At 40.4% G+C, this 24,576-nt stretch overlaps 1 protein-coding gene across 1 annotated transcript; it reads left to right on the forward strand.

Annotated features, from left to right (window-relative positions):
- Nucleotides 1-534: 534 nt before the first annotated feature.
- Nucleotides 535-20,011, forward strand: nelfb (negative elongation factor complex member B). The gene is made up of 13 exons (XM_004558586.5): nucleotides 535-807; nucleotides 4,043-4,203; nucleotides 4,313-4,412; nucleotides 4,994-5,224; nucleotides 9,268-9,453; nucleotides 9,562-9,674; nucleotides 9,761-9,863; nucleotides 10,641-10,736; nucleotides 13,327-13,469; nucleotides 14,884-14,990; nucleotides 16,496-16,637; nucleotides 17,365-17,473; nucleotides 19,593-20,011. The coding sequence occupies exons 1-13, from the start codon at nucleotides 706-708 to the stop codon at nucleotides 19,749-19,751; spliced, it is 1,752 nt and encodes a 583-aa protein (XP_004558643.1). The 5' UTR covers nucleotides 535-705; the 3' UTR covers nucleotides 19,752-20,011.
- The last annotated feature ends 4,565 nt before the right edge of the window (nucleotides 20,012-24,576 follow it).

Here is a 24,576-nt window from a genome sequence, read left to right on the forward strand (position 1 = left end):
CGCGTCGTTCACTTCAAAGAGCCGGCTCTAAGATCTGTTTAGTTTGCGACCGACACATCACTATTTTGAAGACTGATGTGTTATGTTTAAATTTTTAAAAAGTTGTTAGTTGTTTTGATGGAGTAAAACTTTTCAAATATGCTCAAACTTTTTTGTATGAGTCTGCAAATATGCTTTTTGATCTCTTTAGTTAAGCATTTAAAAATGACTTTATATGAGACTTTAAATAAAACTTTAAACGTATTTTCCCGAGGTAATTATACTTCTACCACGATCTTTGCCACAATAGAATCTTCCCATGTTTGTGAGTACGGCCAATTTACGGTGGAGCAAAGGGAGTTTGAAATAGAGCAGACAGCTTCAGCTGAGTTCACCGCGAACAAAAACACAGCATGAAAGGCACAGACAGTAAATGCAGTGGACACTTTTAACACTCGGTTTTACATCAGCTCTCTGTACGTTCGCGCTTCTCCGCAGCTTGCAATCGAACCCTTGATGCTCGCCCTTTTACCGCAGAGCACGCTGGAACGTTTCATCGCGGATGTTTCTGGCGGAGTGTTTACAAAGTTGCAACACAGGAAGCTCTCACTGAAAAGGCGAATGTGTTGTTTTCTGCAGAAGGAATTTACTTTTGTTGACTAAACTCCCGCCAGAAGACATCGATTTGACTCAGATAATTTAATTGATGCTTAAACTGAAAGCACGATGTTCGCGGGGCTGCCTGAGCTTGGTATATCCAACGGAGAGGATCTTAAAGAAACTCTCACTAACTGCACAGAGCCGCTGAAAGCCATCGATCAGTTTCAGGTAACACCCAACAGCTTAATGCTTCGAGTGATAGAGTGTACATTTCGACTAACGGTAAATAAGCGTTCCCGGATTGATAAACAAACGATAACGTATGTTCTTAACCACCCAAAGCTAGTCACCGTTCTTCGTTGTTTCCTACCAAGCTATTTTCATCACTGTTGTAGCGATAAACAACAACAAAACAACACAGATTGCAAAAAGAGAAAGTGGGAGAAATGGTCAATGAAAATTGCTCTCTACTTCAAGTTCATATTTTTGAGCTAATATCCTGCATTTAAAAAAAAAATCAAAATGCAGGATTTTCATCGCCTTCTCGCCCTTTATTCGGATCTCTCCCGCCAGATCTGTAAAAGCAGGAGAGAGGATTGGAGATGGCAGACAATCTCACAATGCACAGAACGTATGCCGTTCTGTTGTGTTTGTTTGTGGTGTGTTTGGAGTGTTTTTACCTCCATGAGGTGAGAGTAGGTGATATAAGTCGACGACAACTTAGAGCTTTAGAGAGTTTGAACAGCTATTTATTGTCTTAAATAGGTAATACAGTTTGAGCACAAACCATAGACTGTATATGAAAAATGGGCATACTTTTGTCATGTGAAAAGTGAAACCAGTAATCGTGCTATTTGGCCTTTCGGTTTTATATCGGTGCTCAGGAGATAACCCAGACTGGGCCCCATGGAGATACAGCAAAAAACAGATTCCTGCCCCTGTCGTGATTTGTGCATTTTTAATTTTTATTTATTTATTTATTTATTTTTTTGCGTAGAAGAGGTTGAGAAGATTTAGTCCCATTTTTAAAAAAAAAAGATATTTAAAAAGATTTGTACTCAAGTCAATCTTCCCTAAGTATTAGGGATGTCACAGACACTCTTTATGGCAACAGTAGGAAGGAAAAACTTGTTTTTAACAGGAAGGAACATTGTATAGTGGGATTAAGAGTAATGGCTCTACCATATCTAAACCTGCATTCTTTTACATAGACACCTTGGGGCAATACCTTTGGTTGTAGACATTTATGGGAAAGCAACCATTAAACTTCTTTGATTTGTGTCCTCAATAGACACTTTACTGGGTGATTCATGGGCTCAGTATCTAGTTTCAGTTTTATTTAATACAGCCTGATATTCATGTCCCATAACCGACTAAGATATGAGCATGCAGTGTCTCTCCATGGCACTGAACAGCGTGGTTCAGAACGTCGGATTGATAACTAGCAGGTGATGTGGCTAACTCCATCTTTTGCACATTTCTGCCCCTGCTGATTTGTAAATTCCAGCTATGTCGCTTGTCCTTAAAATTGCACAGATGTAATAGTCTTGTGCAGTCAAAAAGATGAGCACTATCCACGCAGTGTCCACGAGAGTATATAATCACTGTCTTATAAGGCCCGTTGCATGTGTAATTTGTTTCATAGAAGAGTCTCTGTAGGTTCTCAGTCACCCAGGTCATGGTAATCTAGGAGCTTGGAAATAAAAGTTTCTTGAAGATCACCTTTCATCCAAGAAGCTTCTTCAGTTCAGGGAACTATTTCAGAAAACTGAAGAAGCTTCTTGGATGAGAGAAACATGAACAAAACATCTTCAAGAAACTTAAAGAAGTCCAGTGACTGTGAAACTCACTGAACCAGTGATTGCCTGCAGTTTAAAGCTGCAGATCTCACTGATGTCCAGGTCATGAAGAGACTGGCTGTAGTAAAATAAGAAATACATTTTAATAAATGATTGTAAAAGTAGAAAAGTTAAAGTTTATCATCTTGTCCACATCTGCGGTGAATCTTTGAAATAAGATGCGCCAACATTTTTCCCTCCTGGGTCTCTTTTTTTTTTTGTCCTCAGTTTTTTTTAGGAGTAAACACATTTGTCCCTCAAGTTTTTCCACTTCTTTGTACATCCCCTCATGTTCCTTCCAATAGCTTCACTAGTCTTTGCTGACATCTGTAAGTCCTTGTAATGATGCTTTGTTTATTATTTCCTATATTGAGATGATCATAGTTATTCTTTCACTGATAAATTAAAACACTGCAGCCAAAAAGTAGCTAGAAATTTGAAGGGAGAATGAACAGTGCTGAATCAACCGATCACAGTAACTGAAGTAAGTGTGATTTTTAGGGCGGAGCATGTCAAGTTACAACATAGGTAATACCTTAGGTTTTCAGAGGTGTTACAATGTAAATTAAAATCTAACATGATTAAAATAGAAATATCCTGTGTTTGTGTTTTTGTCAGTTTGATCAGATTTGCCAACTCATAAGAGAGACTACGTTTGCATTAAACGTAGTCTCTCTTATCAGAGCTTTAACAATCTTGAACATTTTCAGCTTGGGAACATGCTGAGGCAGTTTTATTATTTTCCCAGATACCAACCATTATGACAGAGCTACAGAAAATCAGCGATTTAATCAAATTCAGATTCACTTGCAACAAATTCAGTAACTGTTTATTTGAGCTTTTCAAACACCAATCCTCAGCATTCACTGGTAATACTGAGTGTTTGTGGCTTTGTCGGGTGTTTGTTTGTTTGTTTTTTTGCATTTTTTTCATGCTAAGCTCAAAATATTTAGGTTTTTGACTGGTCATCAGGGAAAAAAGGATATTTCCAAAGGCGATGTGAAAAACAAAACGGCCATCACCAAACTTACTTTGGTCAGTGATAACAATTAAATTTTGTTTAACAAAAACATGACATATTGATTGAAATTTTTTTATAAGGGATTTCCCTAAACGTTATAATTCAGATGACTAACAAATGTATGGGGGAATATGAGAATAATTCTTTTTCTGGACAACCTACAATAAGTTGCCGTTTTTTACAGACATATGTTCCTATTATGCATATAGGCTATGCCCATGTCGTGTAGCCATTATAGCACAGTTAAAGTTGATTTGTTATTCAGCTCTCAGTTCGGTTTCAAATCAAAATATTCAAAATGAAAACATGGTGTATTTCTTCTCCTGACGTGCTTAATTCTTTTTTCTGTTTACATTTTTAGGCAAAGAGTCAATAAACCTACTAAGTTTATTCATTTATGCAATTTACATTTCATATTTAACTTACATTTAATACTTTGTGGACCATTTAAAGCCCGTATTATATGAACCATATCATGGAGTATAAAATGTGGTTGGCCATGTTTTACAGGTGTGTGCCCTTATGGGTAAGCTGACTTTGAATAGAGTAGCTGCACGGCTAGAACTAATTCCTGATGAGTCCTTGACATGTTACATTATTGCAGATGGAAAATGGAATCTTGCTGCCAACGCTCCAGTCTGCTCTTCCTTTTCTCGATCTCCATGGCACGCCTCGGCTTGAGTTCCACCAGTCTGTCTTTGATGAGCTTAGAGAAAAGCTGATGGAGCGAGTTGCCGTCATAGCCGAGGGGAAGGAGGAGGACAGGTCTGTGATTGGTTGTGTTTTGGTTTTTTTAATTTATTTGTATGCTTGCTGAGGGAACCAGTGTTTTTATGACTTTTTTTTTTTTTTTGCTCTTTTCTTCTATCTATAGATACAGGAAGCTTGAAGAGCTGCTCGAGAAGAGCTTCCCACTTGTTAAAATGCCATCTATTCAGCCGGTGGTGATGCAGGTCCTGAAGCATCTACCTAAGGCAAGTATTTCAACCATTATCCGTTATAGGAATTGATCCTTAATTGAAAGGATTAATAATTTCATCCGTAATTAATCCTGCATTGAAAATACAAAGCAAATGTGGCTAAGGGATTTATTTTAGTTTAAACTATCACCTGGGAGTTGGATTGGGCTCGGATCACTTTCACACCATAAACAAAGCACTCTGGAGTTCATTTGGAACCATACTCAGACCACATCCTCCAAAGAGCCTCGGTGGGAGGGAGGTGGGGGGAGTTTGATTTAAAGAGATTAAATACCGCAGGTGTGAGAATAACCTAAGACATGCTGCATTTGTTTCTTGGCCAACTCTCTTTAATTCCCACAGAACAATCACTGTGAGTGTCTACTATTGCCAGACACTGGTACAGCATAGAAATAATCAGCCATCGTGCAAACTGGAGAAGTTAACTAACTTCAGTCTCCAGCATTAGCTGATGCTCGTAGTAAGGGAGGGGAATGTTGTAAGCAGTACATGAGAAAATATAGTTTTGACAAGAAGCCAAGGATCCGTTTTAGGCGGACCTCTTTTTAACCTTTATTGCTTGCTTCTTCCTGCAGGTGCCAGAGAAGAAACTAAAGATGGTGATGGCTGACAAAGAGCTCTACAAGGTGTGTGCAGTAGAGGTAAAAAGGCAGATCTGGCAGGACAACCAGGCTCTGTTTGGGGATGAAGTCTCACCTCTCCTAAAACAGTACATTGTGGAGAAGGAAGCAGCTCTGTTCAGCAGCGACCTCTCCATCCTGCACAATTTCTTCAGCCCTTCTCCAAAAACACGACGCCAAGGCGAGGTGAGTTGCAGAGCACAATAACACTGGCTTCAGATTTATTTCAGACTAAACAATGTAACACAATTTTAATTTCCTTAAGCTCCTTTAGCAGCCATTACAATCTGGACATTTCTTGGACAGATTCCACCCATTCTCCATTTATAATAAGAGGGTAGTGGACCTGTCTGTGCCTCCTGAAGTTATGAGTTCTTTTGTTTTAAGGACATTCAACTTCAGGGTATTTTCGGAGCACTAGCGGAGCAAGTTTTCTATCTCCGCCCTCTGCGCTGTCTGATCTCCATCGGCATACTTGACGATGATGTTGGTTGGGTGGGTTGGTGTGCAGTCATAGGTGTACAGGGCGTACAGTAGGGGCTGAGAATGCAGTCCTGAGAAAACATAGTGGTGGTCCCAGCCAATGGTGGGCTTCTTTTGCACCATTCACAGACAGTAAAAGCCACTGTAGTGTTGTTTAGGTCGACAGGCTTCTATAGCTCTCGTCTCAGGCCATGTGCATTGTCTGTTTGGCCGTCCTTAGATCTGATTAGTGTCCCAGTCCCCACAGCTGTGAATCAGATTCATTTATTTAAAAGAAAAGAAGTTTGGTGCAACTTCTTTACTTGCACGGGTGTCATCCAATAAGCAAGCTCCAGTCAACCTTCTGTTACTTTCGCTTTGCATATGGCTCATGTTGACATATTGTGTGCAAGCTGTCATGGACCAAATTAGTTGAGAGACATACAGAGGACTTGCCTGTCCTGTTGTCCTGTTATGTTGTATGTGCTTTTCATAATGTGTCTTGCACAACATGCAGCTAGCTGGCACCTTGCCACGGTGTTATCAATCTGTAGAAGTCAAATGCTAGTTATGTTTGCATTGTACCATTGTAACATGAGTTACAGATGACTAAAGTCAATATGTTAGAATAAGTCAGGATTATGGATCGTGCTGTACCTGGTTGTAACTATTGGGTGCTAGCATCGTCACTCTGAAATTATTTTGTTAACAATTCTTAGCAGTTCTGACAGTGGAATTAGAAGAAAGGCATAGGCACTGAAAAGCAATGAAAGAGAAAATAACGTCACCAAAGATGCATAGGAAACTCTTAAATGTTCAATAGTGATGTGTCGGTCACGAACGAAATGGCTCTTGGAGCCGGATCTCTGAAGTGAACGACGTGAGCCGGCTCCTTATTGGGAGCTGTGGTTTTTTCTTCTTTCTCTCTCTCTCTCTCTCGCACTTTTTCCCGCTTCACTCCGCACATCAGCCTTGTGCTTTGCACTGGGCAGAGGGGGGAGGGGCGGTAGTTACACTCACAGTAGCACAGGAACAGAGCGGGAGGGAGAGAGAGAGAAAGAGAGCTTTCCTTAAGCTTAAGCCGTTTGCCTGCAACACCCTAGTCTTGAGTATCATGAGGAACCTGCAAGAGCTGCTGAGTCAGGATGCTTTACCACGAGTGAGTATACTGTGCATGAGAAACAGAAGAAGTGATACACAATTGTGCTGACAATTTGTGGTATTATACTGACTGACAACTTTGGGGTGATACAGCAAAAACACGCAATGTGGCGAAGAAAAGGAAGGGAAGCACATTTAGAAGTTTAGACGATGAAACAGTGCCACTCTAAGTGCAAGTTTTAGTTGTGCAACACAGAAAGTTGAAATAAACCCAAAACACAATAATTCCCTGCAGTTATTCTGCAGTGTCATATTATGTTTAAGGTTGTGAGGTTATTTCAGTAAAAGAAGAAAATACAACAGTGTAAAAATGGTTGATTTTAAGCAAGCAGTCAGAGCGGTGCATTTAATTCATGCAGCCACTGACAGAAACAGACAACCAGGGACAACAAGGTCACATTAGAAAGGTATAGTAATCATCCACAACTATTTTCAGTTGCAGATGATAAAGGATTCAGTAAGTTTATTCATGCATTTAAATAGTTAAAAGTTGAAATGTAACTAGTTGGTTTTTGTATTATATGATTTATTTATTACATTTCATGTGGTGTGAATAAATACAAGTATATTTACGGTGGCCCCTACAGACAAAGCACGTACAAACTCCAGAACACATACAAATTCTGAAGCACGTGAAACCTCCAAAATGCGCACAAACTCCAAAACACAACAGAAGTGCTCCAGGATGCTAGGGGGCAGTGTTGAGCTTTTGTTACCTCGTGGCTACACAAGCCAGCAAGTACCAACGACTGAATTTGGTGTGTGGTAGTAACAGGTAAATTAACTCTTCTTCTTTTTTTAATTATTTGAATATATATGAGTGTTTGTGTATAAATACACAAACAATACACATATGCTTTCAATTGTGTAATTTAAGTGATCTAGGTAGCTCTGCTAGCATTAATTGAACTTCCAAAACAATGTGCTCTGGAGTTTGTACGTGTTTTTTTTCTCTAGGGGCCACCGTATATATTTATATATAAACATATATAATAGGGGTGCAACGATATTCGTATCGATATTGAACCGTTCGATACAGTGCTTTCGGTTCGGTACGCATATGTATCGAACAATACAAAATTTGTAATTTATTTTATCAACTTTCCTTCTGACGATGCTGTCTGTGTTGAGCGCTCAGTGAATCTGCGTTCGACTACTCCGCCTAGGGTCGACAGTGCAGCCTAGGCGGAGTAGTCGAACGCAGATCCACTGAGCGCTCAACACAGACAGCATCGTCAGAAGGAAGAGCGCAGGGCAAGCTAGCGAGACAGAAGTTAAGCTCTCCTTGCAAGATGGACCTCCCCCACCCTCATTCAGATCTGGCATTTGGAATTATTTTGGTTTTCATGTGACGTATGACCCTGAAGGTAAGCGCGTCATGGACTAAAGTAAAACAGTATGTTGGATGTGCCACGCAATGCTCAATTACATGGGTGGGAACTAGTGTGTTAGCGCAGTTAGCTCGTTAACGTGTTGGCCGTCTAGCCCCACGCACGGGGCGATCGGCGGTAGCTCATTAACGGAGATTTGCCGTGTTGTGGTGTTAAGGTCATTTCAACGAGATTAACCTGAAAGCACTAGTGGGAACACAACGAATATGACTGCACATTTACGCAGACATCATCCTAGTGCAAAGACAAAAACAACAAGCATGCTACTAACTTTAGCCGAGTCATTTAGACAGCTGTTTAATATGCTGCTGAGAATATAGCCCAGAAGAAGCGGATAGTATAGCTTTTATTTTGGAAAGAGACATTTCTCTGTAATAAACTCTCTTTTCCAAAGATGAGTGATTCCTCAATCAGATACAGGGCTCGCAATATCGCTAGCCCAACGTCCCCGGGCTAGCGATTTTTTCAGTCGGGCTACCAAAATCTATCTCTGCCCTGCCCGTCGGGCTATTGTAGGAAAAATATATGTCAATGCTTTTGCATTCTTTCGGAAATGTAGCTGGGTAATTATGTCATTGGCATCGGTGAGCCACTGTCAATATGTGACATATTGAAATCGCGTTTGAATTTGCGCTTGTTTTTTTGCTTTCACTTTGCAATCGCGCGAACTGTGTATAGAGAGCGACAGCACTGATGCGCATTCGCTGTCAAAATAAAAAACGCGCACAAGGGTTAGGGTTAAATTTAAAAACTGTACTTTTGAGTTAAAATATATATTTATAATTTTAATAAATGACAAATTAAAAAGGCATGAACATTTTTTTGTATCGAAAAAATATCGAACCGTGACACCAAAGTATCGAACCGAACCGAACCGTGAATTTTGTGTATCGTTGCACCCCTATTATATAAATAAAACCAAATTTTTTTACATTAGTAATTCCTTTTGTGCATAATTTTATATTGTTGTTGATAATAAATTAAAGCAACAAAACAACCCGAAGAGCCGGTCCTCTAAAAAGAGCCGGAAATCCCATCATTAATGTTCGAAACAGCAGGTCTAAATAGTTGATGAAAGTGCTGTATTTAGGGGAGAGTAAAAATAACTTGGCATTCTTAGTCAAAGGTCTGGGGTTCTCAGGAGCATGTAAATTATATACAGCTCCTGTTTTGGAATTCCCTTTGCTGACTATTCCTGTTGTCTATGTACTGTAGGTGGTTCTAAAGCTGACTCAGATGATCGGGAAGAATGTGAAACTGTATGACATGGTGCTGCAGTTTTTACGAACTCTCTTTCTGCGAACCCGGAATGTCCACTACTGCACCCTGAGAGCAGAACTGCTCATGTCTCTTCATGACCTGGACATCAGTGAGATCTGCTCGGTGGATCCCTGCCATAAGGTGAGGGCACAGATACTGGTGGTAAATAAAGTCCCTAATCACATCTCCAGTGTATTTTACTTTGTGTGTTGAATGGGTTCTTCTCGTTTGTTTTGTGCACTTTGACAGTTCACTTGGTGTTTAGATGCCTGTATCCGTGAGAAGTTTGTGGATGGTAAGCGAGCCAGAGAGTTACAGGGTTTCCTGGATGGAGTGAAGAAAGGACAAGAGCAAGTCCTTGGGTAACAGACGAGGAGCTGGTTTATGAAAATAGTTGCTGATCATTGGTAGATGCACAAAATAATGTTTTGATCATTGTGCATTGCAGGGACCTGTCTATGATCCTGTGTGACCCGTTTGCCTGCAACACCCTAGTCTTGAGTATCATGAGGAACCTGCAAGAGCTGCTGAGTCAGGATGCTTTACCACGAGTGAGTATACTGTGCATGAGAAACAGAAGAAGTGATACACAATTGTGCTGACAATTTGTGGTATTATACTGACTGACAACTTTGGGGTGATACAGCAAAAACACGCAATGTGGCGAAGAAAAGGAAGGGAGGCACATTTAGAAGTTTAGACGATGAAACAGTGCCACTCTAAGTGCAAGTTTTAGTTGTGCAACACAGAAAGTTGAAATAAACCCAAAACACAATAATTCCCTAAGGTTGTGAGGTTATTTCAGTAAAAGAAGAAAATACAACAGTGTAAAAATGGTTGATTTTAAGCAAGCAGTCAGAGCGGTGCATTTAATTCATGCAGCCACTGACAGAAACAGACAACCATTCACACTCACATTTGGATTCACCAGTTATCCTTGGGGGCAGGAAGCTGGAATACCAGGAGAGAACATGCAAACTCATAAAGGCCAAAGCAGGATTTGAACACTGGACCTTCTTACTGTGAGGCAACTGTGCTAACCACGACAACACCATTACTGCCCCAGTACATGTTATGTTTTTAAAATCAGTTTCAGTTAGTGAGCTAATGTTATGTTGAATGTGGGCTTGTTTTAAACTAGTCGAAATAAGAAACAAAATTCATGCACTAATTTAGGTTAAACATAATATTTCAATGCTGTTCAGCAGTGCATCTCTAATTTTAAATGTTGTCTAATGCTAATTACTAGTTGTCTGTACCCACATACATATACTGTGATGGGGCAGCATTTTTGATAACAGTCTCATGTCGTATGTTTTTGCTCACAGGATAGTCCTGACCTGATGCTTCTGCTGAGGATGCTCTCACTGGGTCAAGGAGCCTGGGACATGATTGACAGTCAGGTCTTCAAAGAGCCTCGTTTGGTGCGTAAATGCCGACAACACAGGTTTATCTGAATCTGTGCATCAAGTTTTTGCTTTCACTGATTAGAAAACAGGGGACCTGCTGTGTACGTAAATATTGTTACTCACAGTATTGTAGTGTCTCTGGAAAAATCTGTATTTTTATTTAAACCAGCTATAAATCAAACTGAAGCAAATTCCTTTAGTTTGATTTCTATTTGATTTGAATTTCTTTCGGTTAATAAAAAAAAAAAGTAAAATGTATTCATACCATATAGGCCTTTGAAAGGCAAGAAACCAGTCACAGTGGGCTTTACAGAGGTTTCAATAACCAGCTTGTCTAAGGACAAAATGAACATGTATGAACTTGTAAAACAACACAGAACATGAAATATGAGCCAAACGCCAAACAGATGAGTTTTAAACTGTTTTTTAACACAGAGGCTGTGGTACGAAGAGAGGGTGGTAAGCTATTCAGTAGTTTGGGATGCACAGTCCCCCATAGATTTCAGACAGGTGTGCGGGACAACAAGAAGAATTTTATTTGTAGACATGAGAATAGGAGTGGAGTGGATCAAGGATGTAGGAGGGAGCCTCGCCTTGTAAGGGTATAGAAGTAAGAACCAAGATGTGAAACAGAAATCTCAATGTTACAGGAAGCCAGTGCAGAACCTTTGAGAACATTTTTGGACAGATTGGAGGGAATTAATAGATGCTTAAGACAGGCCAAACGGACTGATCTAAAATAAACTCATGGTTCTGCGCATTGGCTTTTACAGTGGATGAGAAGCACTTATTTGGCCAGCAGTACTCAGAAATGATCATTAGAATTATAAAATAATTTGCTGTCTAACCTTTGATTGCATTATGAAAATGTATTAAATTGAGTAATTTATCCAATTCATGGTATTTAATGTCAACTGTCGACAGATAATAAGAAATGGTTTTTAAAATACTGATAATCTTACAATAATAGTCGTATGTAATATATATTTCAATACTTGTTTTCTCAACAAGTACTGAAAGCTATGACAACAAATTCTCTTTTAGTCTACAATAAACTAGCTGCCTCAATCCCATAGAAGTGTAGGGGCGAAGACAGTTTAGACGCATGTCTCCATCGCAGTGCTGATGTGGTCACTACACCTGTAACTCATATTTTCAATTCCAAAATTTTAGAAGGTCATGGCCCTAGTGACTCAATAATTACTTCCCTCATGCCGTCCTTGCATTGTGTTATAGGCAGAGCTACACAGCTCATGAACTTGAATATCTCAATAAACCTTGATTTCTTGACACAGAACTAAATACACTTACCACAAAAAGTAAGATCATTCGTGTTTAGTCAGTTATTTCTTTCTTGTAAGAATGCTTCTTCGCCCTAAATCTTATGCTGTTGGAAAGCCTATTTATGTCCCATTACATTGTGCCACATTTGTAAGGCCAATCCATTAATAGGTTGAGCAGCAAAGTTGACTGTGGGTTGCACCTAAAATGTGGCAAATCTTCTCTACCAGTGCCATACAGCTAATTCTTCTATTGACTCTTGTCTTGAGCTTCTGGTACCCCAGGTGCTGATAGTCAGATGCCTGGTTTGTACCTGTGAGCATGGACCCTGCATGCCAATCTGGTTATGCCCTGTGCCATATGGCAACTTCAAGCTGGTGTTCCCCAAAACCAATTTGCAGCATTATTTGAAGTGAACCCTAGTACCATCTCCAATTGAAGGCCCAGCTCCAGTGTAACGTGAGATGTCAGAAATAGGCTGCAAAGTGGGTGTCCGAGGAGACAACGCAACGACTGTATCCTTACCCTCTCAGCACTTAGGAACCATAGACAGTCTTCTACAGATATGCTGAGATTATCCCTCTACCCAGACTATCCAGAACAGACTGCACACATCCAATCGCCATTCACTGCCTTTCACTGTCAGGTCCATTTGTACTGGTGATGGTAATATATGCTGGGAACTTGTGGAGGAACATTATGTTCAGCAGTGAGTCCAGATTCTGCCTATGGCACTTGTGATGGCACGGGGCAGCATCTCTGTCACTGGAAATTTAGCTTGTCATCACTGGAGGCAATCTCAAAGACTACATCCACTATTTGGGAGTGGAGAGAATGAAGTGGCCTGCATGCAGGTTCAACCCCATTGAATGTTTCTGGGATCAGCTTGGGTCTGCTGTTCTTGTCAGAGTGACCAATGCAGCCACTTTGGCTGACTTAGGTGTCTCAATTCATCAGAGATGGGAGCCCTACCCCGTAATAAAAACATTTTAGAAGCACCAAGAGCACTCTAATGCAACCTGAGTTTATATTTGGCATTTTCTGCACCCTGTTTGTACTGTAACAGCAACAGGGAAAGCTGCTTCTCCACCTCCTCTTTACCTCTGCACGTGCCTCGTTCCTTCCTCGTTTTGCTTTTAAAAAGTGATGATGCGCATTGTTGAAGTCTTTTATATTGTCCGGTTACAGTAATCCAAATCAGCAAATGATAAATCTCCATTGTAATAATTTCAAACATTACTTTGAAAGATATCACTGCAAGTATCAGGAAAGCAGTCCAGCAGAAGTCACCGTGACATTATTGGTATTTTTATGTCACCCTCAGGATTTGGAAGTGGTTACTCGCTTTTTGCCTGCAATGATGTCAGTGGTTGTGGATGATCACACCTTTACTGTGGAACAGAAGCTCCCAAGTGAAGAAAAGAGCTCGCTGTCATACCCCACCACCCTGCCTGAATCCTTCAACAGGTAAAAACACAGCAGCAAAAGAGGAGAGGCAGATGTTATATTGCATCAAACGCAGGTTGTCATCAGTACTTTCATCTCATAGCTTCCTTTCTCGGGAGGTAAGAAGCACTGTTACCACGGTAACCCTCACATCTGACTCTAATGTAGGTCACTTCTAAATTTAACTATAAAATGTCAATTCTTCACATGTTTGTACAAAACAAATCACCAAACATAAGTGAGAAATCATAAACCACAAGTCTTTAGTACTGCTCCTTTATTTTTCTTCTCAGAGACAGTAGTTTTAAATGATAAACTATAGAGATGTTGATGTAACATGATGTATGTAACCACGTATGAGGTGTAAGAGATCAGTTGCATTGACTTCATTACTTGAAACCTTGGGCATGTTTGTCTTTATGACAATGACTTCTATGCTTCTAGCAACTTCTCCTTGGGTCAGTTTATTATCCCAGCAGGCCAGGCATCAGTAGCATCCGATGATTGGCAGGGCATACGTGTTGGTTCCACAGATCTCGTGCTTCCTCTGCAGCTGTTTGGTAGTTGCATCTTTCCCAGTGGCCTCTTTGTGGTTAAAATTTGCCTGTCAGATTTCAAGGTATTTATAACGATCCTCAGTGTCTGCAGCGTTGCCTTCTATCAGAGCAGTCCCTACAGCTCCGTCTATCTAAGTGTTGTGGATCAGTGAATTGATGTCTTACTTATTTCTGGCATAACGTTGGAGTCAACCATCTGTAGAGGAGGTGGCCTGTCTGTAGCCTGTCATATTTAAGGACCTGAGTGAGGAGCTATGCAGCACAGCAGTGGGGACAGAGCATCTCTTTGGCAAATCCTGCACTTGATGGAGGCTTTGGCTTGAAGTTGGCCTTTAGTCTCATTTTCCATATGCCCGCTGAATTACTGTTGAAGGCTCTTGGGGTTTTGTTAATCTTTGCAGTTGTAGGCATTCCTGGGTTGAATCATAGGCTTTCCTACACAAGTACACGGGTTGGTCATTCTGGTCTGCTCTGTCTACCAGTAGCTGGCCTGTTCACTTTGCCCTAATGATGCAAGGGCATCCAGACTATCGATGACACACATAGAATAATATACTACCGACACTTTATTCACTTTCAGTCACTTTGATTTTTAAACTGTATATTCTGTGTATTTATTATCTCACTCTTATTGTCCTTATCTTCAACGTTATGCTGCTCTGTTGTATGTTAATTGCCCCTTGGGGATAAATAACGTCTTTCTGATTCTGATTCTGTCCTGGGTGGAATTTGAAATGGGATGTAGTGAATTAGTGGGTGGATCCGTTTGTGGAGGCAATTCATTAAGTCGGTTCACTAAGCTGAACAAATGGTGACAGTAGTTGTCTCCAGGACCACACACAGAGGTGTAGCAGGTTATTGTTTCCCTACCCCCTCAGATACCTGCAGGAGAACAGAGTGGCCTGTGAAATGGGTCTCTACTATGTCCTCCACATCGCCAAACTGAGGAACAAGAATGCCTTACAACGGTTGCTGCCTGCACTTGGTGAGTGTCTGAATTATAACTATAACAACAATTTCATCCTGTAACTTGAGTCAAAATGCAGTATCACTGCCTTTTTTTCACGTGACTGAGTCTTATACCTGATCTCTCAGTTACGTTGCTTGTTTTATGGTTTTGTTAATAAATCACAATATTAACAAAGATGTGCACGATTAGTCGACTACTCTACAATATTTTCAGCAGTCTGCAACAGACGCACCAGTCATGTAATATGATCGTTAATATTTTGATTGCTGTCCAGTGCCAGTACATAGTTGTTATGTAGCCCTCTGCCCCCAGATGGAGCTGCACCCCTCCTAACGTGGTTTGCTCCAGAAAATGAAAACAGAGTTGTATCTAGGCTTTGTCAGAATAAACTGGCTGTCAACACTCAACATGAGCAATACACATATTTAGCACAGGCATGGGGACGTTCATTTTCATGTAAAGAAAGCTTTTGCTAACGTTAGCCACACCAGTATGACATTGTTTACCTGAATATGCTACAGTCCGTAGCTCATCACAGCAGAAGATTTCACTCAGTGTTGTTGAATGCAGAGGCTTTCAAAAGTTCATTAAATATAATGAGCCTGAATACACGGTGCCTGGCAGACTGTAGCACAACCAAAACTGACAGAGGAAATGAAGCTAAGTATGCAACAGCAGGCTGTTCAAATTCCACGACAAATGAGTCGTGTGTCAAAAATCTGTCCTTTTATTACTGAAGGAAATTAGCAATGCTTTTAATTTGTGGATTAGAGGAAAACTTGGCAGCATATCTGCGAGGTGCTGTTAGCAAGTTGGGACTGGAAGACGAGGTCGTTACGTATCCAGACAACAGAAGCAATAAGGTAGTGGCAAACAACATCATGTTGGAGTAGGAAGCAGTTTCTTGTTTTGATGATGAAACTTGATGAAAACTGCCGGTTCTGATCTAAACAGGACAGTCACAAAGCTGATGGACGCACATGCTGTGTGTCCCTACCTTAGAGCTGTCAGATGACAATTAAGGGCGTGGTCCCTGTGCTCCCTCAAAAGTGCCACCACTGGTCTGTGTTGAACTTTTACCATGAGTTTGCTGAACAATACCCTCCTAACATAATTAAAACACACGAGGAAGAAATGAATAATTTTCAATTATAAAATAGTTCCCAACCCCAAAGTCAGCCATGTATTAGTCGTTTCCCATGACTACATCAACTTGCAAGTCGCTGTCTATGTTCCCACTACATCTGCTGTTGTCAAAGAGTTTTTCTGCTGCTGGACTTATTGCCAGTGAACTGAAATCACGTGTTTCACCCCTATGTTAATTTCGCTGAACAGAAATGTTTCTTCAGTAGAGTAAGGACACTTTCGATGTTTAGGCTTTTCTAGTTTAGTCAACTAAGAAATTAGTCACCAGGAACATATATTCAGAAACTTCACATTCAGTGTGTTAATGACTGACCATCCCACTTTATAGGAACAGTTTGAGTCTTACAAGTGTTTCCTTTTTTGTCCCCCCGTAGTGGAGACCTACAATGATATGGCTTTTGGTGATATCTTCCTTCACCTGCTGACTGGACACCTCACACTTCTCTCTGATGAGTTTGGATCAGAAGAGTTTTGTTCAGTTGTCTTTGATGGATTCCTCCTTACATCTTTCTCCAGGTAGGTTGACTCAGTGTTACAGTATAAGACTACATCCCCATTCTCATCCCACACCACCAAAGTTGACTAAAAATACACAAAGCTCTTATTACCACCCAGCTTCTGACAATAGCAGAAAGCTTAGTGGTTCAGTAGTTTCAGATCCCCAACTGCTGACCGTCCCCTTTCAACGCCACCAGCCTAAATTCGCTGAGCAGTTAGGAAGGTTAATGGATGACAATATTAACAATAAAGATTTAATTTCTGTAGCATCTTATAAACACGTTTTACAGAAGTTTAAAAGTGATTTTAAAGATGTAAGCAGGTGCTGAAAGGGGCCATCCCAAAACTGCCAGTCCATGTCCTTAAGCATGAAAACATGGAAAGATCATTTATTCTGTGTGTATCAGGACATAATTTAACTGTGGAACATAATACTGCATGTAAACGTGAGTTCCTGTTAGCATAATACAGGAAGCTAACAAGGCAATCACACAAGTCACCTTCAAGTGTGGCATAAACTGTGCTGCATAGGTCTCACCCCCTACAGTCCCTTTTACGTAGGTCACAGCACAGTGAACAGCTCTCCAGTTGGTCATTCAGTGTTAGAGAATAGAGGATTGTCATTGGCTAAAGACTCATGATTGACACGTCTTTGCCCAAAGAGCAAACACCCTTCTCTCATCACATGATTTGTTGTTGTTGTTGTTTTAACCAAGATTGTCTCGACTGTCTGAATTCGTTACAGTAAAGAAAATGTCCACAGACACACCCTGAGGATGTTACTGCATCTACACCACAAAGTGTTACCATCATGTATGGAAACTTTAATGAAAACGCTGGACCCTCCAAAACAGGTAGGTTTCAGGTGGAGAGCTCCATTTAAACCCTCGTGTTGAACCACTTTTTGGCACAAGGGAGCAAAACGATCGCATGAGTGCTGCTGTTTGGAAGAATAAAGTAGTCGTGGCAAAACAATCACATGACCACTTCACGATGACAAAGCAACAAGGTGATATATACCAGTTTTTAAATTGTGCTGATAGTCCACGTAAAACCAGAGTCATGATAAACAAGATATACGCAGAATAGTTTCGTCACGTTTAATATCTAAGGACAGCGCAGCGAGACCTCTCTGCTTATGACCTTATGTCAGACCTGCAGGTATCAGGCTGTGATGTTCTCTTAAAGTGGACAGAAATTATTTTTTGGAGTGGCACAAATAATTTGTGTGGCGTCTTATTTAATGCAGAACAGCTGATTGTTCTGTAAATAGGTTGAAATGTTTATTTAAAAAAGGGTAAAAGTTTGCAAATAACTTTGTTGTTTGCAAAACTTGTGCGTAGGATTTTAAAATTTGCAATTTTATTTGCATTTAAAGTTCTGAAATATGATCATTAAACATGTTTGTGGTTGTTACAGTAAAAAACTTTTTTCTACTCAGAGTTTATGTTTTTTGTCTGATTTCAGATCAGTTGTGTTAATACAGTATATCAAAATGAAAACATAACTGTAAATTCAGACACGTGAGGTTGTGTGAGGATGACACCAAACAAGGCAAATAAACAGTTTTTAAAGGTGAAATGTGGAGGAAACATCAAAAGTGGTCAAAAACAGCCTCTGGACCCCAGAGGGTTAAATATTTTTCTAAAGTAATGCAATAGTTACTTTTCCTAGTAATTAATTTTAACTCCGTCACTAACTCAGGTACTTTTTTGAATAAGTAATTAGTAACTATAATTAATTACCCTTTCAAAGTAACTTGCACAACACTGGTCATTATCACCAGAGGTTTCGGGAAGAACTATTGTGAGACATTACCCCACCCTGTCATGCGAACACTTAAAGTCACCTGACAAAAGGTGTGAGTGGGGGTTGAAGGGCCTGGGATGGACTCTCAAGAGTACATTTGCTACATTGCAGGTGGCAGGCAGCTGGTGTTGGAGCCTCTCCCTCTGTTCAATGATGGTTGATCACATCATTCATTTTTTACTCCGCCTTCAAAATATGCATCTTAACTGGCCCGAATACCTGTGTGTAAGGATGAACTTGAATATTTAGATGACAGTTATATCTAATTCAAAAATGTGACTTATCAATAATTGCTGGTAGCTGACCAGTGATTAAGCATTTAGAACATTGTAGAACTTCCTCGACCACAGTGGCGTGTACTTCCTCCCCCTCGCTGTCATTTCTCGTAATAGTCTTTCTGTTTTTGAAATTTGCACTTTGCACTGTGCCGCTGCACACAGACACACAGCTCCTCTACTCACTAAGAGCAGAATTAATTAACATTCATAACCCTAAACAACACTTGGAGGGATTTCAGAGGTAGAAAAAAGTTTCATTTTCAACAGCACTGTAGTGTTGAACAGTTATTAGGTTGACAGGTTATAAATGTTAACCTGGTCGGCACACAAACTGACATTAGATGTTTAACTCTTAGCAGTTATCCACCACATTGGCATCTGTTGTCTTTAATGTAGCATCTAGCAGCCTGTGCTTGGATAGAAGATAAATAATCATTCCAGGCTGAAAGGATCATAGATGGGATATTGAGCCCTGACCGAGCAGATTACAGGCAGAGGTGAACTGGGCGAGTCGGTGCTGTCTGTGCAGAGCAGCCAGATAAACTGAGAAGAAGGTTCAGAGTCTGGAGAACTAATCTGAGTACATAAAGATTGACGTCTGGAGCAGAGCAGTCTAATCAGATGTCAGGCCTGAGGAGCAGAGCTGCAGACTGAGATGCAGCAGTACGAGCAGGGGATCAGAGAGGCTGACAGATGAGATTCACGATTCTTTGCTGTCATATTCAGAATGAAATTAAGGGCATAGAGTGTGGACAGGATGATGCACTTTAACTCATTTTTAAAATGCGGACAGTGATCATTGTAGTCTTACACGCACACACACGTGTGAACGCGAGTTGAATGTCAGTATACTGTATGTGCTGACACGTGTGCTGTGTGTTCACAGTGCAGTGAGCCACTGAAGGAGCTCTACACCCAGCTGACAGAGAAGATGGAGGCGCAGAAAAAGAGCCCGCCTCCAACAGATGAAACTCCATCCCTGGACTTGGGGCTGCACCCAGTGACTGTTCCCACTACGGCCTCCACACCAACCACACCTCTCTGAAGATCTTAATCGCTGATAGACTTTACATGCAGGCTGCAGCTGATTCATGAAAGGCTGGAAATTTTACAGTTGTAGGATTTTTTTTCTTTTTCATCAAGGTTTCATTCCTGTAGACGTGTCTTCCAGCTCTGACAGTGTACTGCTGGTTTTTTTTGCATTATTGTTCAGATATACAATATTTTCATGTGTATCTGGGCTGTGTGTGCTTATGAAGTGTGTCAGTAGTGCAAGAACCCTGTAAATAAAGAACTGTTTGCAAATATAGTTTGATTTACTATGAGCCAGGCAAAATGCACCACCTGGATAATAACACAATCACTCGATGAGACACACTCGACTGCAACAGGAAATAAGAGACTGATGTGTGTAAACCCCATTGGTTAACTTACCAACAGCCAAACATAGAGTTCGACATGCTGAAGACTTGTTTGACTCTGGTAAGCTCTCACACAAGCATGAACATGTCAGTTAGATGTCCCTGCGCGTTTATTACACTTTGAGAAAACAAAGCAGAAAAACAGGGATTACAGTGAGAATTACAAGTACGGATCTGCTCCGAGGCCACTGGAAGCTGCATGAGTGAGTGGGACACACACACACACACAGTGAAACAAAAATGATCAGTGATGCCTCTGACATTATTGCACGAGTCTTGTTTTCTTCATCTGTGGGTCTTTTTTACTCAAATATGATAAATTATCCTCACCACACACACATGCATACACAGTGATGTTCTCGCTCTCAGGTATCCCTCTGCACACAGACCAGCTGAAAAAAAGGATTTTTTAAAATCCAAATGGCAGTTTTGATGAAGTATTTCTTTTCAGTTGTACACGCAACAAGAACAACATCTGAAGTTTGGGAATTGTTGCCTTGGCTTCAGTAAATCTCATTAACATAGTTAAAACGTAAATGAGATGACTTTTCACGCAAAAGATGTAAAAGTAATTTAATGTCGAAATACTCATTGCACTCTGATTGTCACGTTTTGACATATGGATATGTTGACTCAGCAAAGGTAATATTAATGGAAAATGTTTTGCCTCATTACTTGCAAGTTTAATGAAGCCTTACTAAGCTTTTGTGCTTTTTTGTGTTGTACCCAGAGGTTTCAACACAGCTGTTACATAAACTGCTTGAGGTCCTAATTAGTGCTGTGAGCAAAATGGTGCCAAACCATATTTTAAAAAGTAACTTTATTCTAAAGAAAATAAGAGTACAAGTACTTTTTTCCCTCATCAATCTGAACTTATTTTGTGAAACAGTTTTTGCTGTTTCTTTAGAAGTAATGTTATTTCTGACTGAATCCTATTTTAAGATCATCCAAATACTTTAGTAGGCATTGTAATCCTACTGCAGCGTATTTAAATCTTTTAGCCTACTTCACTTTGTCAGACAGAGAATGTTATGTGATTTATTGGCTGGTGAAACTCAGCTTTACAAACAGTGTGCTTAATTACAGTTAACAAGGAAGGCAATTACTTTTTCACACCAGGTAGGTTTGGACAGCTTTTATAATTTAAAACCTGCATTTTGTCTGCATTTTACTTGTGTTGATATTAAAATGTTCTCAATGATGATGAGGAGGAGGAAATATACAGGAAACTAAGAAAAATCGAAGGGAGTCTGTTTACTGTCCACATGGGTCACACTTATTGCTTATCTGGGGAGCTGAGCTGAGAGATCAGAGTCACAGTATCTGTAAATACACATTATACTACAAGTGTTTCCAGGATTGTTTTTAAGGGCTTGTACATCACAAACATGAGACATGAGGGCACAGGAAATAAGAATATTTGTTTAAATACACTGAGGACAGTTTTGAGGCATGAAGAAGGTTCGGCCCTGTGCTCTCATATCAGTGTATGTCATTAAAATAAGCTGCACAAGAGTTTAAACATTGTTTAGTATTGAATAACCATTTTGCAAAGAGAAAACATTTAAACATCAAAATACACTTTAGGAGTGAAAGTACTCATCATTGATGGAGATTATTTTAATCATTTGTATGCTGCTTGGTACTTTTATCTACAAGTACAAAATGCAACATTTGCAAACAGCATGAAATAGCCTAATAAAGTATACTGCAAGTGCAGAGTACATTCAAATATCAAAGTATATGTACGAAGTTACATTGCTACCCATGATGTCAGTGGCACTTGGCACTGTGAGATTACAGTACTGCAGTGCAGGGGCACTGGGAGAGACCGATCAATGCATTACAGTCAAAGCACAAAACAAATACCCTACAAAAGTCAGTGAAGTGTTGATTTTTTAAATTGCAATCACATCATGATCTAAAGAAACAAATCTGAAACAAAATAACTGACTTCTATCATTCTGGAAAGGGTCGCATTGAAGGTGTTCATGAATCAACAATAAGAAAGAGACTTGACAAAAATGGCATCCATAGAGCCACAGAGAGCTCCAAGGGAAAACCACTGCTCACCAAAAAGAACAACAAGGCTCATCTTATGTCTGTGAAGGTTCTCAGTCATCCAGGTCATCGTAGTCAAAGGAGCTTGCAAAGAAAAGCGTCTGGACTTCTTTTGGCACAGAAAAGAAGATCAGACACCAGCGAGGGAGGATAAGAAGGACAGACGCAACAACATTGTCTTGTATCAGAGAAACTCAGGAGAGTTTTCTCCAAGCATGACATCCCAGTGTATCAGACAGAAACTGGTTCACCCGAAAGACAAAACGGCAAAACACAAACTTAACAATGTGGTGTATGCTGTACAGTGCAGCGAGGAATGCCCAGACCTCTACATCGGAGAGACCAAACAGCCACTTCACAAGCGCATGGCACAACACAGAAGAGCCACCTCCACAGGACAAGACTCAGCAGTCCATCTGCATCTAAAGGTCAAAGGTCACTCTTTCAAGGATGCCAATGTTCACATTTTGGACAGAGAGGACAGATGGTTTGAAAGAGGAGTGAAAGAAGCATCTATGTCCACTGTGAGCGACCATCTTTGAACAGAGGCGGGGCTTACGACACCAACTCTCTGCCATCTATAATCCAGTTCTGAGATCCCTCCCCAGACGCCTTAACGCCCACTCACATCCTGGGCCATCTGACCTCAGGAATTCACATGATAAGGTGGGGCCAGGTTTCACAATGAGCTCACCCGAAACTCTGGCTGATTGGGACCCACACCCAGTTTCACACCTTGGCTCAGGCGATTAGAGGATCATCAGGGGTCCTTTTGTCCCTCTGTGGGGGGAAACTCCCACTAGGTTTATATCTGGGACTCTCCACCATTTGACCTTAGAACTGAAGAAGCTTCTCGGATGAGAGGTGAAACGTCTTGAAGCAACTTAAAGAAGTCCAGACGCTTTTCTTTGCAAGCTCCTTTGACAAGGCTCATCTTACATTTGTCAAAAATATCTTGCTGATCTCCAAGATTTGGGGAAAATATCATGTAGACTGATGAGGCAAAAGTTATAAAAAGAACCGTCAGCAGTTCATCCATGCACGGTGCTGACACTGTCATAGTCTGGAGCTGCTTCACTGTTTCAGGATGACTTGCCATCATTTATGGAACCATGAAATTTGCTCTCAATCCGAAAATCCTGAAGGAAAATGTCCAGCTATCAGTTCACGTCCTTAAACTCAGGGCGCACTCGAGTTATTCAGCAGGGCAGTGATTCAAAACACACCAGCAAGTGCACTCCTGAATCACTCAAAAAGGACGAAGAAGAAGGGTTTAGAGTAGCCTAGTCCTAAAAGGCCAGACTAAATTGCCATTGACATCATTCAAACTGTTTGTTCGTGCTCCAGTGTGACCAAATTAAAATAATTTATGTTTAAAAAATAGATCATCATTTCAAAACTGCATTTTCATTTATGTGGGTTAGCTTTCTGTAATATTACTTTTTTTTTTCATTTCAATATTTAAGTGTGAAAAGTATACAAAAAACTGAAAGTTTGCAAGGGGACAAATCCTTTTGTCACTGTAATGTATAACATGGTAAATTGTAAATGGCTTGTATTTGTATAGCGCTTTACTTAGTCCCTAAGGACCCCAAAGCGCTTTAAATATTCTTATATTATAACATTATAACACAAATAACACAGAATAATCGGAAGCAGTCCAAACAAATCTCAGACGTCTGAAAGCTGCAAATAAATGCATCAGTTTAAGAAAAGACTGCAGAACACATTCTGTATAAAGCAGTGTTCATGTCTGTCTGCCCTCAGACAGAGCACACAGTGTTATTCTGTCTGTACTGTCCAGGATTCTACATTTTACCACGATGTTGACAATATTTCCCCAGCTGGAAATATGCACCGTTTTTGTTCCCCTCATTGTTTTTTCATTAGGTTACCTGGCAATTCCCTACTGACTCTCACATCCTCTACACACTATCATGTGTCCCTGACATGTGTTACTAATAAAAGCAGGTCCGTTGTCAACAGAAGATGCAAAGCATACTTTTTCACACTAAGACTAGAAATTGGAACAAGTTTCTCCATGTGTTTACAGCTGACGCAGTTCAGAGTAGACTACTTCTCTCCAACATTATTTTAATATAAATGAATCCATCGGACAGAAAGATGATTTTGGCCCCTCACAGCATTTTAAAATGTTACTAGCTATGCTGGATTATGTCTTGAGTACTGGACCAAATAGTGGCATAACAGGACAAAACAGGAACTCTTTGAATTCACAAGTAATATCTGCTAATACACACACACTGCATCTCCTTCTTTGTGTAGTTTGTCATCTGCAAAAGGACATGTCTCTTCTTTCATAGTGAAAGAGCAAATGTTTTTCAGGCCACACGGGACACACGGGTTTCATTAAGTCACCATTGAAGC

This window comes from Maylandia zebra, linkage group LG12 (genome assembly GCF_041146795.1).
Source record: "Maylandia zebra isolate NMK-2024a linkage group LG12, Mzebra_GT3a, whole genome shotgun sequence".
Lineage (NCBI taxonomy): Eukaryota > Metazoa > Chordata > Actinopteri > Cichliformes > Cichlidae > Maylandia > Maylandia zebra.